This window comes from Dipodomys spectabilis, unplaced genomic scaffold (genome assembly GCF_019054845.1).
Source record: "Dipodomys spectabilis isolate Male_0828 unplaced genomic scaffold, ASM1905484v1 ptg000157l, whole genome shotgun sequence".
Classification (NCBI taxonomy): domain Eukaryota; kingdom Metazoa; phylum Chordata; class Mammalia; order Rodentia; family Heteromyidae; genus Dipodomys; species Dipodomys spectabilis.
The window spans coordinates 4,965,860-4,983,013 of record NW_024870834.1 but is presented as its reverse complement, the minus strand read 5'-3'; the positions used below and the strand labels follow the sequence as shown (position 1 = coordinate 4,983,013).

Sequence of the window (17,154 nt, the reverse complement as noted above, 5' to 3'; positions counted from 1 at the left end):
GAATCCTGTCAATCACCCTCAGGGGCTTAGGGAATCCTGAGGAGGTCAGGTTCCTTGGATCTTAAGCTATCTAGGTCTACTGGTATACCTTAAAATCCATGGGACCTCCTAGCCAAGCAGTTCTGTTGTGTTATGAACATGTGTATGAAAATCCAGACAGCTGTTGGAACTCTGCCCTCCCAGGTTGTGGCAGCTGGGTGACACCAGTGGTCACTTCACACAATGTACACTTCTACCAGACCTCTGCCCGAGGAGCAGGGAGTGTGGCCAGCGTTAGGAGGGCAGCACAAGCACTATGGGTACAGTCGGCTCTGTCCCTCTCCATCCTGCCCTAGGATTTACAGGCTGAGGGAAAAGCTTATTTGCAAAAAGGGACAGAAGGCTGTATGTAAAATTGTTAGCATGAGGCCATTCTGTCAGAGGGGAGTACAGACAGGGCCTGGGCCAGAGCCAGATCCAAAGGCCTCCCACTCCTGACAGGAGTTACAGGCTAGCTCTATGATGTGAAGGAAGCTCAGGGTTGACATCCTGTTCCCCTGCCCCCTTCCTAGCGTGGCTCAGACAGCCCAGCAGGGTGGGATGAGCAAATGAGCTGCTACTGGGAAGGGCACGCTCGCTAAAGATCTAGCAGCAATGTGTGGTGACCTCAAGTCAGAAGCAGTGGACATGATTCCCACCTTCTCAAGGGACCAGCATTGTGCTGGCTCAAGGGGGTTCCTAAACTGATGACAAGGCCAGTACCCCTCCCCCCCCAGGTTACAAATATCAGGGTGACGCTCTGCCTCTCAACATAGGTTTTAATTCAGCAAGTCAAGCAGAATACACAAAAAGCGTGTAAACACTGGAACACAGACAGATTAAGCTGCTGAACAGAATTCTTGACAACATCACAAGTCCTGCTGAGGACCCGCCTGCTAGGGGTGGAAGAGTGGGAGATTTTTCTAACAGGTGATGGTCGAGTGAACCGCAAGGTGGGAAGTATTTACACAGAACCAGAGAACAGACACCACTGAGCAGGCACCAAACACTGAGCGGGAACAGTTAACTTGCACTGGTACTTGGCTGTGGTGACTCTTGCTGCCGGCCCTTTGGCTGCTTCTTTCTCTGTTTGGAGAGGCATCTTAAAGCAGACTCGCCTTTCCTTGGGGCAACCATGAGCTGGGGCAGCCGGCCAGACTGAGTGGGGTACTTGGTCCTCAGGTCCTCTTTGAACAATGGCTGGGCAAGCAGGTGGCGCAGCTCCTTCTTCAGGACCTTCATCTGCTTTTGTCGCCGACGCTCTTCCTGCAGGTCAGCTTTTCCTCCTTGAGACACAATACAAATAAGACCCTATTTATTCTGGAATGTGGAACATCTTGCTTCCTTTGCGCTAGCTAGCTTGACAGGAACTGTACTTTCTAATCATGCAGGAAGGATATGTAGGAACACTTTCCTTTATTCCCCATGAAAACCCTCAAAGAATTATTCTGTTTACAGGTAAGCCAACTCAGCATTAGAAGTCCCCTAAGAGGATATTGCTAGCTAGCTGTCAAACCAAGGAAACAACCCAAGTCTCCTGAGAGAAGATAATTTTCTGACTTCCTATACTCACTTGCTATCTGGTGACCTGATAGCCGCAAATCTCTCAGGAGACAGAGGCTACTTCCTTGCAACCTGTCTACCCTGAGCTGCAGTCAAGAGCTGTGACTACACGCAGATGTGCAGGCTCTACCCAGCTATCTTCAGGAAGAGTCAGGGCCTCCATTGGCCAGAGCTAGGAGGACTAGCCCAGTCATCAAGCCACTGCTTTGGCTCCAAAGGATTGTGTTGACTTTGGCACAGACATATGAACACTTTGGCTGAGGTGCATTGCTGGTGGGAAGAGTGCTGGCTCTCACTTTGGTGTCACCAATTCCAGATGTAGAGCTCTCACTTCCAGCCTAAGCAGGGACACGAACCTCACAGAAAAGTAGGGCTCAGACTACTGGTCTAAGCTGATGCAGCTGGTCCATGCACAAGTCCGTCACTCTGAGCATCTAGTTCCTATCTGTGAAAGGGTAATAACTGCTACCTCATGAAACTGCAGAGATCAAACGAGATGCTCTGCTGGCATGGAAGGCAGGTGTAGTAGGAACTCATACTAAATAACCACTTAAAATGTATCACGCACCTGCTATTGCCAGGCACTGTTGGACGTTTCTACTCTAATCTTCACTACCACCCTATTAGCTCCATGTTACCAATGAGGAAATAAATGGGCACAACAGGGAAGTTAAATAACATGGCTCAGTTAAGGGAGTAGGGGAACCAAACATAGCTGTGTGGCCAGAGGAGAGCCTGTGCTCTCCCTGTGCTAGGCTCCACGGCAATCCCTATGAAGCACAGGCAGCAGAGGGCTTGGCAGACAAGCCATTAGGAGTCTAGGACATTAGGAATTAAGGGCACTGGGTTCATCGAGGCTAATCCAGGACTAGGGGCTGTGACGCAAGAAGGAAAGGGCTCCTTGCTGATTCTGACAGGACCACGGAAGTTTAGATGGCTCCAACTAGGCAGAAGTTGAAAGGGAAAACAAGAAAAGCGAAATGTACGTCCCTTAGGCCCCCCACCAACCCAAGGCCTTACCTTTGTACATGTCTTCTTCCAGCTCAATCTCCAGGGCAGCTGCTGCCTGCTCAAGCCAAGAGTTGTGCAGACAGGCCTGGAAGTTTCGATACTCAGCTTTCTCAATCTGCCGAGCTAAACGGATTCGCTCCTGAGGGGCAGTAACAAAAAATATTTGTCTAACAGGGGGCTCAGACCTCACCAAAGTTATGTTTTTGTTTCTTTTCTTTCAGGTCAGAGACCAGGACTCAAACTCAGTACGTGCTGCTTTTGCTCATCGAGTAGTACTCTACTGAGCCATGCCTTGAACCCCCATTATTTTTAAAAAAGTGTTGAGATGCAGCTCACTTCCGATGAAATGCACTTATTTGGGCAATTATGTACACACATGTGCATACACATAATCACAAGACAGCCTTCTCAACAATAAACTAGACCTCTTCAAGCCTGTCCCAGCATGACTGCCAACCTACAGGTGGCCCACAGTGAAACCAAGGAAAACTCCAGATGACATATCTGGTTTCCTTAACTCCCACCATCATGGGTTCTGACGTTAGACTTCAGTAACAGGACATCTCTTGCTCTCTGTCCACCCCTGCTCCCCATGAATGATGACATGGGACAAGGACACAGAAGCTCTTCCCATAATTTCTGGAACTCCATCTGCTCTCTGCCTCTCCATATTTCTGCTGCAGGATGAAACCTATTCTCCCACGACAATGCTCCACTAGTGCCTGAACTTTCCCATGGACTGGGCTGTCTCAGAAGTGGGTGAACCTCTGGGAAGGGGACTACCCCACTCTGGCATCCGATACACTATGGTACATCATAAGGAGCACTCACAGTGAATACCCACTCAGTTAAAATAGACATCAAAGCTGGGATGCGCTGGCTCTGTTGCTTGAGAATGTACCAGACCTTTAGTATCTATCTGAGAACCAACTCCCTTGCTGCCCTCAGGTGCAGCTAGCATGCTCACTGCAATGTCCAGAGGGGTGAGAGGCAGGGATATGGAGACTTTAAGGGCAGACAACTAAATAATAGCTATGGATGAGAGAAGAAAATGTGTCACACTTTTGGTCACTCCCCTCATTTCTCCGTCCTGACCCTTGCAGCCTTTTCACAAGTCTTGCTGTCAAGTTTCCTGGGGTGGCTGCTGGGCATCATCACAAGAAGCTCTGAGGGAACCCAGAGTTCCACCCTGCCGCACCCCCCCACCCCCCCGCCCAGCACCAGGGCTGGGCTCTCACCTTCACTATATCCATATACTTTGTCTGCACAGGGAAAAGTGGGATGTCCTCGTCTTTCTTGAGCGTTTTATAAATCTTCTTAAAGTTGATCACATCCTCAGGCCCAATCAGCATCAGACTGAGGCCTTCACGGGTGGCCCGAGCAGTTCGACCACTTCGATGGATATAAATCTCTGAAGTGCGAGGGACCTGTCAAATCAAGAACTGGGATCAGCACGCGGCTGGGTGATGGTGCTGCCGTGAGGGCTGGCTGCAGACACTCCTCTTCCTCTCATGGCCACATTCCCAATCCAAAGCCTCCTCCCTGCTGGCTAGGCAGTAGGTCAGTGGACCCAGCTGTCCTTGTCCCCTAATCCCATCACTGTGTATGCTCTACCCTTCTAACGGCCCTCCCCTTGGCCTGGCTCCACCTGGTCAGTCATTTCTTATCTGATCTTGAGCCCTCACCACTCACACTTCCCCTGACACCAGTGTTGTCCGGATTCTCAGCTGTGATGGTAATAATCCCTAGCTGAAGAAAATTCAGACTCTTCACAAACTTCGCAGAGGTGACCGCTGATGGTACTCATATCCAGTAGTTACTGAGTGACTGTATTAGGCCAGGCAATTCTAAGTATTCGGCATTCTTCACAACAATATAAAACAAATACTTCATCTTCATTTTATAGACCAGACACTAAAACACAGGACAAATGATTCCCCCTGGGGTACCCAATGAAATGGTGGAGGCAGAATTTGAAGTGAAGAAGTTAAAATGAGCCAGCATGCTGCCCCTGGGCTATACTGCATCCAACCCAATTGCTACTAGATATACCAGTGCATGGGTGCTGATGCCCTCCTCCTCTGCTCCTGAGGCACACGGCAGCCCCTCCACCGGAACCAGGTAACAGCCCAGTATCTTTTTTCAACACAACACCCTGAACAGCTACTATCAACTCCTCACCACAGTTCTAGAAATGGGATCTACTTGCCATTGTTCAGTGTCAGAATGAAGATCTAGCTCCTGGCCCTGACGCTGGGGACCTTCAGTGACCTGGCCCCAGGAACCACTCAACTACTACAGGCCCACATATGCACAGGTCCAACCTCTTTCATCCCTCTGCATGTCCAAATCCTTCCTCTCAGCCTTTCTCTCTTATTACACTTTTTTTTTTAAACTTTCTAGTACATTCTGCTTTATGTCCATAGTCATCTCCCTTCTCCCCCACCTTCAAATGTTGTAATAGCCACCCTTTACTCAGATGCTTGACCATCAGCTCAACTTAGTTGTCATGACAATCCTATGAGGCAGGTGGCATTATTATTCTCAATTTACAATGACACTGAAACAGAAGTGCTAAATAACCTTCCCCAAGTAAGACAACTGTGGCATCAGGCTGAGGTTCAAACCCTGGCAGGCTGACTCCAGAGCCCATACCCTGACACAAGTATGTGCAGATAGACGTTCACTAGGTGCACATACTAATGTTACTGCCACTAAACATTTAGTGCTCATGATGTGCCAAGTGACTTCTTAAGTCCTTCACATTAACTTATTTTGCCTTACAAAGGACCTCAAGTATAACAACTGCCATTTGGCAAATGATAAAATTGAGGTACAGTGATAAATAGCTTCACCAAGTTACATGGCTGGAATTTAAGCCAAGGGAGGTCTTAACTAACCCCATTCTAATTCTTGGTGCCAGGATAAGCTCTTACACTATGGTTTGAATATGGTTTGTCCCCACTGAAACTCACGATGACGATTAATTCCTCAGAGTGCCGGAAGGTGAGGCTTAGCAGGAAGTATTTGGGATCAGGCTGTCTCAAGGGAGTGATTTCCTGCTATTGAGTGACTGGTTACCATGAGAAAGTACTGTTGTAAGCATCAATCTATGTTTCCTATGCCTGCCTTATGCTCAACTTCTACACCTGCCACCTGCTTGCTTTTCCACCCTGAGATTCCCACAGAAGCTGAGCATGTATGAATAACATGCTCCTGGACTCTGCAGCATGCATTGTTAAGAGCCAAAACCAATCCTAGATCTTTTATATTAGAGCAACAGAAAACAGACTATAGCACATACTTATTACCCATCTTAAGAAAAATCTAAGACCCAATGATAAAGTAGCTTGGAGAAGAGGGCTACCTGACATTGGATAATGACAAGCAATCTTTTCTAGACTAGATCTCATTTGTGTTCCAGAAGTGGCAGCAGTGAGCACTAGATGACAGTTGATAGCTGTTTCAGAGAGCTACAGACCAATAATTGCTCCTCCCTCTCCCAACCGATGCTTTAAAAACGCCCCATAGTCAATGTAGAAAGATGCCTTTATGGCCCTACCTGGTAGTGGATGACATGCTGGACTTTAGGAATATCCAGACCCCGAGCAGCGACATCTGTTGCCAAAAGAACACAGCTGTCGCAGAGACAGACAGAAATCCATAATTATAAGCAATAATCATTAGTCAAATTCTCCCCACCTGCTAGCACTCTCAACACTACCATCCTTAACAACCACCCTATGGAAAAATACTAGAATCTCCCTTTTGTAAATTAAGAAATCAAGGCTCAGAAGATGAACTTCCAAGTTAGTACAAGCCTTTTAGGTATGAAGTCAAGATCCAAACCTGTGTCTCACTGACACAAACCAATGTGCCATTCTCTACAATGACAGAAAGAAGGGCATTCAGAAAATTAAATGAAACCATCTGTGCGTTGGGTCGGTGGCCTCATCTCCTAGCACCTTCCCACTAATTCCGTCCAGTCACACAGACTTCCTTATCCCTCCTCAAACAATGTGCACCCTGCTCCTTGAGTATCAGTTTAACTCAAAGGCAGATGGGAAAACAGCATGCATGGTTCTCTGGAGTCTGACAGACTTATTGCTCATACTATGTGCCAGAGACCATTCTAAACACTTGCATGAATTCTCAATCACTTTATCCATATAATCCTTTCAGGGAGCTTCTAGTATTAACCCAACTACAAGAAAATGAAGTTAAACAAGACAAGTTACTTCCAGCTAGGAAGGACTCAGGACTTGATCTTAACCAGAACTTAAGATGTTTGAAGTGCATGGATGTGATCATGTATCACAGGGCTTTGGATTCCAAATACTGTGCTTAATAAATACAAGAAGACTTTTGCTGAAAAGGGCTCTGTGGTACAAGAGAGCTTCCTACCATTTATTCCCCTTCATCCTAGCCCCCCCTTCCCTCCCCCCCTGCAATGCTGGGGCTAGAGGCCAGGACTCTGGGATATGGCTGACTTACTCTTCCAAACGGGCAAACTGCTCCAGGTTTCTGAGCCTCTGCTTCTGGTGCATGCAAGCATGTAGGGTCAGCGGCATGATATCCAGGACCTTGAGGAGCCCAGAGAGGCGTTTGATACAGGAGATGCTGTTGGCAAACACCAAGCTGCGGCCAGGATACTGCATGAGAAAGTAATACAGGTAGAAATCTTTCTCATCTGCCTCACAATGGATCTTGGTCTCTGTCAGTGTCTCCACTGTTCCCTCATTTCTTGTGAGGTCAATGACTTTTGGCTTGCCCCTCAGACCAATTTTCTGCACGAGAAGGTCAAGTTTGGCAGTTTTGTCTATTTTCTTTATGTGCTTCTTATGCAGGATTCGAGCAGGAGCTTGATGCACCAGGGTCAGTGTGGCCGAAAAAATAAGCGTCTGTCTCTTTGGGTTGTACTGGGAGTCGTTAAGCATCTCTAGCAGCTGGGAGAGCTCCGCAAAGTGGCCTTTTTCAACCATCCGGTCAGCCTCATCCACTACCAGGCACCTACAGATATAGACAGACACGTCTTAGGCTAATGGCAGCTAAGGGGAACCATATACACTCCTTCCACCAACTAAATGCACTCATCCATCCACATGATATGCAGTAACCACTCCATCACACTGTGCCTCAACTATTCTCCCTCAGAGTCGCTAAAAGTGGAGAGAGAGGGGGAGAGTTTTCATCTCTCACCTCAGCTGCCGGAGGTTGCTCAAATGGGAGTGCTTTTCTTTAATTAGCTCCCACAGCCGGCCTGGAGTGGCAACCACTATCTCGGGGTGGCGGTTCAGCATGCGCTGCTGTTTCTGTGTGGACATCCCACCAACCAAAATAGCCGTTTTAATTCCTGTGGGACAGAAAACATAAGGGTCACTGTTGTTCAGTCTGGCTACTTATTTTCTTACATGGTTAATGTGCTACTTGCTCCAGGAGAGTGCTGAAAGACTGGCTTGGACTGACTGCTCAACCCACTCCTACATGGCTTACCAAAACTCTGTGGTTTGGACCCTGTTTACTCCTCCAGCCTCATTTCTTTCTACTCTTCTTTCCAATTACATCAGAAAGGCTGAACTTGAACCCAGTCATGCTTACCTCTAAAGCTCTGGGAAACATGAGCAGTGGTCCATGCACTACAATGCAGAGAAGGAAGTAAGTTAGCTGCAGCTATAACATAACTGCTAGGAAACCCTTCTCAGCTCCTCAACTGGAAGGAATCTGAAGCTCTTCTAGTACCCAGGATTGTTTTTCTCCCTAGTAGAGGACTTCTCTCAGTAATCACCTGTAGTATCATACAGGTAAAGCAAAGTGACTTCACTAAGATCTTGGTAATTAAATGCTGCTTTTATTAGTATAAAATTAAAATTACGTTGAGCACTCTGCCTCTAAGGAATTCCGAGAAAACTAAGTTCTTACCTTAAGGCAGGGTTCAGCTATTTTTTCCTTCAAAGCTCACTAGCAAACATTACTGACCTCCACTCTTTGATTGTAGTAAAAAAGCAGACATAGAAGTAATAAGCACTCACAGGTGATATGTAGCCATCGGTGAAGATAGTTTCCAATGAAACTTTATTTACAAAACCCGGCAGTTGTTAATCTCTACCCCAAGCACCAATTATATCCAGTAAATTAATCCCCTATGTGTCTAGGGCTTTAGCCTCTTTGGAAGAACTGAGAAAACAGTACTCGAGTTTTCTTCCTCCCCCTCTCCTTTTTGAGACAGTAATGTTATGTAACCCAAGGTACCCTTGAACTTTCAATTCTCCTGTCTCAGTCTTCCCAGTGCTGCGATTATAGATGTGGGCCACTACATTCAACTCAAATTACTTTTTATAGGACTTGATTCTTAAAAAAAAAAAAAAGGATTACAGTGGCTCACGCCTGTAATCCTAGCTATTCAGGAGGCTGAGATCTGGGGACTATGGTTTGAAGCCAGCCTGGGCAGGAAAAATCCATGAGACTCTTATCTCTACCTAACCACCAAAAAGCTGGAAATGGAGCTGTGATAAGTAGTAGAATGCTATCTTTGAGCAAAAAAAAAATCTCAGGGAGAGCACTCAGCCCGAGTTCATGCCCCAAGACAGGTGTAAGAAGAATCCTTATTAGCATATAGCCACAGCTCCACTTCCAGTTTTCTGCTGGTTAATTGGGGATAAGAGTCTCACAGACGGGCTGGGAAGTTGGCTCAGTGGTAGAGCGCTTGCCTTGCATGCATGAGGCCCTGGGTTCGATTCCTCAGCACCACATAAGCAAAAAAAAAAAAAAAAAAAGCCGGAAGTAGCGCTGTGGCTCAAGTGGTAGAGCACTAGCCTTGAGCTGAAGAGCTGAGGGACAGCGCCCAGGCCCAGAGTTCAGGCTCCACGACCTGACCTCAAAAAAAAAAAAAAAAAAAGAGTCTCACAGACTATCTTACCAGGGCTGGTTTCGAACAATGCTCCTCAGATCTCAGCCTCCTGAGTAGCTAGGATTACAGGCATGAGCCACCAGCTCCTGGCTGTGAAATTCTTTCACCTTAATTAGACTCAGATCTTTCATCTTTGTCCCTCATCCCCTCTATCCCTCTTTTCTTATTTATTACTCTCAATACTATCACCTATGGTCATCACAAAATTTTATTAAAGTCTTAACTGGACATTTACTGATGTTACCTCCTGTGCTAGGTGTTGCAGAAGACAAAAAGTTAGACTGGACAGAGCTTTGCCCCCTTCCTCCCTCAATGTCTTTAAGTGCCTCTTACCAGCAACTCACTATAAGCAAATCAATAGGAAAACACTAACCCTTGGCAACAAAACAGTTGAAAACCTAATTGGTTGGTGACTGGAACATAAGCAAATAACCCTACCAGTAACCATGTAAGTGAATGATTATATAGTTATCCAAATACACAAAATGAACCAGACAACTACATTTAATTGATGGGAGAGAAGGAAAAGCAAAAGGAAGGCTTAATTCTATGGCAGTTGAGGATGGATTCCCCAGACAACAGGAGCCATCTGGACTACCTCACATTTAAAATTTGCTTAGGAAGTATTAAGCACAACTAAACCTCACCTGTAAACTTAGCCACAGCATCAATATGTTGTTTGACCTGAACAGCCAGCTCTCGAGTGGGAGTTAGAACCAGTCCAAGCAAAGGACGCTGTGGACGAACTTTGCAGGTACCAGAGTTGTCATCCAACTCCCGATTTAATTCTCCAGTCTGTTCTTCATCAAGCTTCTCTTCATTCTCCTTCTGTTTGGGGGCAGGCTCCTCCTTGATCAGAGAAGAAGGCCCTTCACCAGCATCATCATCATCATCATCATCATTACGGAAGACCACTTCCTGGTCTGAGACAGAGGCACCAATCTTGGCTCTGGCCTTAGCTCCAGCCTCACTGAGCGGGTCTTCAATCTGAGTTCCAGTCTCATCAGGCAATGTACCAGCTTCGATTCCAGCCTCAGTCTTCATCTCTCCTGATGGCACTCCAGTGTTACATGAGATGGGTATAGCCTTTCCCTTATGCCACTGTAACACTGCATGAATCATTGGAATGGCAAAGGCAAGCGTTTTCCCACTTCCTTACAAGTAAAACAAAACATGTCAGTCAAAAGATGTGCATACTTTTGTGTGCAGTTTATTTTTCCCACAGAATAACGAACAATAAAATAAGTCATAAATCACTTGACCAGTCCTTCTACTCTACACAAGTTCCTCCAGGCCAGGCTGCCAGAGAAAATAATTAGGCCAGCCCAAGAAGTTTAATACCTGAGGATATCAGTGATGACTGTGATACCCAGATAATGAAACCAATAAAGGAGGAAAAACAAGGCTGTATGTTTTCTGGTGACTATTCAGCACGCTCAAATCTTCCAATGAGAAGAAACTCATCAACTACCATAGCAACTCTTTTTAAGTCTGGACAACTTCTTGAGATTAAAGACAATTTTTTCCTTACTACACGAGTGAAGATCTCTCTCTCTTCAGCAGACTGATCTGAGCCTTATTTAGAAAAGGCTAAAGAACGGGGGGGGGGGGGGGGGGGGGAGGGGGGGGGAATACCATTTGCCTAATACTTATAACGTACTGTATAAACTTTAGCATTTACCCTTTGCAACAAGACATGGTGATTTTATCTTCATTTTATAGGAATTCATAGAGAAAATTGAGTACCATAATCAAGAAGGGGCAAATTTCAGACCAGAGATGGCTGACCTCTCAACACTTTTATTCACTATTGTTTTTGTGGGTATGCTAACAGTCCTCCCTCCCCCAATCTTCCAGCCTACTAGCAGCTCTAGACTCAAATCAGCTTTCCTGCCCTGGCCAGATCTTCCCTTACCTGTCTCAGCAGCACCAAGGATGTCCAGTTTGTCACGAATGGCAGGTGCCAAGGTCAGAGCCTGAATTGGTGTTGGCGCAGAGAAGCCTAGAAAGCTAAGTGCTCGGAGAACAGGTTTGGGCACAAACAGGTCCTTCCAAGCTGAAACATCGGCCTTCTGGTCGTGCACTTCAGGCATCCACGTCTTTGCTGTTTTGGGCACCTTAGGGACAGTGCTTTGAGAAGGCTGTAATTTTTTTTTCCCTTTGCTTTTCTTCTTCTTTGGAACAGTCTGTACTAGGCTGTCTGATACCATCTCCTCTACCTTTGGATCAGAACAAACAATATCTTCTCCCTGGGGCTCTGGCCCAGCATCTTTGATTTCCAACTCTTTCTGAGCAGTGGTTCCTTCGGTAACCAGTCCATCTTTATGCTTCTTCAATTTCATCTTTTTCTTTGGACTGCTAGACTCTCCTCCCTCTTCCTCCTCCTCCTCCTCCTCCTCCTCTGAAATAGCTTGTGCCTTTCTCTTCTTGGGAGACTGCTCAGAAAACAGACCAGAAGGATTCTTGCCAGAGGAGACCAACTGGTAATCTGTCAATTCCTCAAAGCACACCAAATCATCCATCTGTCCATCTGCAAATACATTTGGATCGATCTCCACCTGCTTCCATTTTCCTACAACTTTGATGCCCTTTGTCTGAAATTTGTCACGACTTGGTGGTTTATGCCTTGATTTTGTCTCCTTCAACTTCATGGTTGCTGGAAAGAAGAAAAACAATGTTCCTTTAGGTGGTGATGTAAAAGAATAGTGTTCAGGGGCAACAGGTATTCTCTAAGCAACCTATTAAGCATTAGGAACTAAACGCAGATTCCAGATCCAACATTAATGTGTGTGTATGTGTGGCCTTGAACAGGGCTTCTTACTCGGCTCTGAAGCTTGTTTTGCTCTTTAAAAGGGGGAGGGATGTGATAATATGGATTTTTATGGCTTATGCAAGTAATTTAAACTATGAAAAGTAGGGCAAATGAGGCTTGCCATACAGAGGTCACACTGCAGAGAATGAAGATCTGAGATGTGTTTTTTGCTTGTATGTTAGGGATTTGGGGTATTCTTCATTAAAAGTGCACTACATGTGGACATTAGATCCAAGTTATTAAAAAAAAGTTATGTATAGATGCATCTATACATAAACAAATTGACTATAGTTTACTCAGGAAGATTCCTGGTGTAACTCCTTTAAACAACTAAGGAACAATCTCACCAAATGAATACCAGAAAACTGAAACTTTTTTGGGGGGGGAGGGGTGTCAAGGGGAGAAGGATAGGCAAATGGAGAGAAGAAAGGTGGACAAATACAGTCATTATACATATGTGAAAATGGAACCAGGTTAACTTGAGGGAATGGGTGGAATTAGAAGAGATGGGGGAGAATGATGGAAGAACACTGACCAAGATGCATGGAACATAGATTTGTAGAATCAAAACCCCTTCGTACAACTACTTAAAGATCACTTAAAAATAAGAAATAAGATGCATTGAGCTTCCCTCTTAAGAAGACAAATGCCTGGTTCCATCATGATATGGCCTTTGCCAAATGGTTGTTAAAAACCCATCCGACTTTTGTCATTCCATTTTAAGTCATTTAAAAGAACCTTGGAGCACAACTCGTTTGGGTGGAACTCGATCCGGGCTCTCCTGTTTTTGGAGCAGACAAGAATCGATTCTGCAGAAAAACCAAAGATAAACGTCGGTTCATATCTGGACGCGCCGCGTGCCGGGTTCCGGGTGTGGGTGTGCGCGAGGGTGTCGGGGGCCTCAGTTTCCCCGGGGGCATCCTGGGGTGAGGATGAGCCCCGGGCTCTCGGGCCTAAGGAGCCAGTGACGCACGTCAAATTCCCGGAGCATGGCGCCCCCAGCACGAGGGCGGGGGCGGGGCCCGCCGCGCACGCGCACAGATCTGTTTCCACTGACAATCCCACCACCACCGACCGGCGGGGCGCACAGACGACACGGGTGGGGTCGGAGGGGGGGGGAGAGTCCGGGTGCCTGGCCCTGGGGTCGGGCGAAGCCGCGAAGACCCGCGACCTGCCGGGCACTCCAGGGTCTCGCTCCCCCCTCAAGTACCGCACGGCGCGAGACCCCCCGCCCCGTCAAAGGTGAGGCTTGCGGGCTCGGACGCCCCAGGGAGGAGCTCCGAACGCGGGGCACAGCCACGCAGCTCGGCCAGGTACCCGGAACCGGCGGCCTCCCAGGGAGGCCCAGGGAACCCAGGGAACCCAGCACCCTGGGGAAAGCCCGTGGTAGGAGCCCCAGGATCTCCGGAGCTGGACTCGGTCTCGACCCGGCCCTCACCGCGCCAGGCCTCACCGGGCGGGCCCTCACCGTGCGGACTCGCCAGCCGCCTCCTCGCGCTCGACTCCGCCGTGGCGACTCAGCTGCAGAGCCCACCGCAGTTCCGGGGCGGGGCTTCCACCTTACGTGTGCGTGCTGCAGCAGGAAGTCCCGCCGCCAGAGCAAAGATCGCCACCTGATTGGCTGGCTTGCAGACCTCTGCCGCGCAAGCGTAGAGCGGGGGAGGGGGGGGGATGACGTGTGTGGGGCTTTGGTGTGGGAATGCTTCCGGGTTCGTTAGGATTTAGGCACAATTCCGGCTCCATCCCGAACTGCTGTGCACCAGGAACGCGTTTTCTTGTGTTGTTCTTCCACTTTTGCTTCAGCAGCACCTCGGTTACTGAGAACCTACTGTGTGCCTGATGCTTCGCGAACCGGTCATTGCCAAGTCCAAGGCTGTGAGGTTCTTAGAGTTTTATAGCTTTGGCTGTCACGTTTGTAAGTTCTTTCTTTCAGTACGCGAGAGGATACACACAGACGAGGATAGCTCCAATGACGATATCCATGTTGTGATACTAGTGCATTTTTGTTGATATGGTTTTGTTTTAACCTAATACATATTGTTCTTAAATTGGCCTTTTTCTTTTCCTTCCTTCCTTTTTAAATTGTTTTAGTGGTCCTAGGGTTTGAACTCATGACTTTTTGCTCTACTACTTGAGCCATGTCCCCAGCCTTTTCTGCTTTTGTTATTTTCCTAATAGGATATCCTGTTTATCCACCGGGGTCTTCCTGCTTTTGCTTTCTCTGTAAGTAGGATGACAGGGACACATTCCCAGTTATTATTGGTTGAGGTGGTGTCTCACAGACTTTTTGCCCAGGATGGCCTTGAACTATGATCTTCCATCTCCCAGGTAGTTAGAATTACAGATGTGAGCCTTCAGCTGGTCTTTTTCCCCCTCCCTATTCTGTCTCCTTCACTTTTAGTTGCTGCTTTGTACTTCATAATAATTAACCGTCTCTCTATTATACTAGTATTATGTAGGTGGGTGTTGAAAAACATTTTTTTTTTTTTTGGACAAGTTCGAACTAAATCTCAAAGCTGAAGATAAGGGGGAGGGGACAAAGATTTTAATGTGTGCTGCTGGAAATGTCCCTCTGGGTGGATTATCAGAGAATATAAAAAGTCCTGTGATTTTTCAGACCCTAGCACCTGCATATAACATGTGTAACAGAAGGGTTGGCAATCATTGGAAAAAGTTATTCCAAAATAAGTCATTCAATAAAGACATGCTGAGTGCCCACTTGAGCTATGAGTGCAGTGACAGGTCAATTAATAGCTGAGAAGCTCCTGGGGCTTTCATCATAGGGTTGGAGGAGAGCTTTGTCTGTTGTTGATTCCACTTTTGGCGCCTCTGGGAGCAATGATGTGCTTGAGCTTATCAGGCCTGCATCTGCTACTTGCCTGGACAGACCTGATCCAACATACCCAATCAAGAGTGAGCAAGGATGGTGGAAGAGGCTTGGGCTTTCTATGCTCAGTAGGGTGAAGAAGTCTGCATCATTGAGGATTGTACAGGCTATAGAAAAGAAGTAAACCTAGCTATTGAAAGGCACCAGCAGAGAGGTGTACCTCTTTAAGCATTGAGACCTTAGCAGAAAGAGGCAGTGGAGGTATAGAGAAAAAAAAGGAAAGAGAAAGATCAAGTGAAGAGAAAGTGTCCAGAGCACACTGGTAAGGGAGGCAAGGAACCCTTCCTAAGATTCATTATTTAATCTATGAAATGAGGATAATGATACATTCTTAAAGGTTGTAGTGAGGATCAGGTACTTTGTATATGCAAAATATTTGTGGGGATTGGGGGGTGGGGCTGAGAATGTGGCTTAGTGCTAGAGTGCTTGCCTAACATGCATGAAGCCCCGTGGCTCAAGTGGTAAAGTGCTAGCCTTGAGCAAAAGAAGCTCAGGGACAGTGCTCAGGCCCTGAGTTCAAGCCCCAGGACTGGCAAAAACAAACAAACAAACAAAAACTTGATATACTGTTAGTCAGTTCCCAAGAACCAGCTGTGGTGCTGTTGCAGCCTGTCTTTGGTGCCCTCTACTGGAAATTAAACCATCCCCTCAGTGGGGATGGTTCAGCCTCAGTGATCCTTGACAGGTGTCTGCCATCTTTAGATATCTCTAGTTCATTCCTTGGCCTCTACCCCCTAAATGTCCACCACTCAAGTTCCCTTTAGCAACCCCTAGATGGTACACATGGCTAAGTCCTCAGTTGTCTAGCTCTGTTGGGCTGGTGCTAAAACTGTCTGCCATCTTTAGATATCTCTAGTTCATTCCTTGGCCTCTACCCCCTAAATGTCCACCACTCAAGTTCCCTTTAGCAACCCCTAGATGGTACACATGGCTAAGTCCTCAGTTGTCTAGCTCTGTTGGGCTGGTGCTAAAACTGGGTTTTAGACCCCAGACTGAAAGTCCAGTAGTGCCAAATTAAGTCCGCCATTCACCTCCATATGCCAAATAAAGAGATATGGTGAAGGACAGAGAAAAGAAGTTTATTACATAGAAGCCATGGGAAGACCTCACTTCAGTATATCAAGTATCTTCTGAGGTACAGGCATTAAATTTTGGCTAAATAGGGAGAATTGGGGACAGGAGGTAAGAAAGGCATGCATAATTTTAAAAATCTTTTAAAGAAAAAACAGGCATGAGGAGCTAGGAATGTGGCTTAGTGACAGAGTGCTTGCCTAGCATGCATGACGCACTGGGTTCTATTCCTCAGTATCACATACACAGAAAAGGCCAGAAGTGGCATTGTGGCTCGTGGTAGAGTGCTAGCCTTGAGCAAAAGAAGCTCAGGGAGAGTTCCCAGGCCCTGAGTTCAAGCCCCAGGACTGGCAAAAAAAAAAAAAAAAAAGGCATGACTTGGTTGACCATTCTCAGTCTTGGTCTCTAGAGGAATATTGGCAAAGTTGTTTGTTATCACTAGAATGGAACAGGAACAAGTTGTCTGGCAGGCAGTCTCCTGAGCATTTGGCTGTTCTCCGGAATGTAAGAAGATGATCTTCCCTGATGAGGGTCAGTTTGCCTTCTGCCACAAGATGCTTATTGGTGAACCCTGTTTTCCTGGAGTCGTTGTAGTTGTAAAGTGGCCACAGCAGGGAAAGTCAGGTCAAAGTGCACAGATGCAAAGTAGGAGGATCTGGGTGCCTAGCTTTTAGTTAACTCACAAGGCTGAGAAAAAGCATCTTACAGTTCCCTCTCTGAAGGTTTCCACCTAAAACTAGAAAGACTGTTGGAAAACAGAGAAGAAAAGTGCTGCTGGAACACAAGAAGAAGAAAATATCATAGGATATCCAACTGAATAAATTGTAAAGGAGATTAAAAAAATTTCATTACCATACTAAAAGATGTTCAGAGCCAGGAGAAATA

At 46.7% G+C, this 17,154-nt stretch overlaps 1 protein-coding gene across 5 annotated transcripts; it reads right to left on the bottom strand.

Moving 5' to 3' along the window:
* Positions 1–779: 779 nt before the first annotated feature.
* Positions 780–13,868, bottom strand: Ddx24 (DEAD-box helicase 24). 5 transcript variants are annotated; one of them, XM_042692509.1, is made up of 10 exons: positions 13,780–13,851; positions 13,050–13,120; positions 11,415–12,155; positions 10,147–10,653; positions 7,792–7,945; positions 7,087–7,602; positions 6,155–6,230; positions 3,831–4,019; positions 2,602–2,731; positions 780–1,304 (listed from the first exon to the last, which is right to left on the bottom strand). In XM_042692509.1, exons 3-10 carry the CDS (start codon positions 12,148–12,150, stop codon positions 1,042–1,044), a joined length of 2,571 nt encoding a protein of 856 aa, XP_042548443.1. In that variant the 5' UTR covers positions 12,151–12,155; positions 13,050–13,120; positions 13,780–13,851; the 3' UTR covers positions 780–1,041. The 5 variants fall into 5 exon arrangements, with proteins under 5 accessions (XP_042548443.1, XP_042548444.1, XP_042548445.1 ...); XM_042692510.1 differs by lacking the exon at positions 13,050–13,120 and having other exon boundaries at positions 13,780–13,868; XM_042692511.1 differs by lacking the exon at positions 13,050–13,120 and having other exon boundaries at positions 11,415–12,159; positions 13,739–13,817.
* Between the last annotated feature and the right edge of the window lie 3,286 nt (positions 13,869–17,154).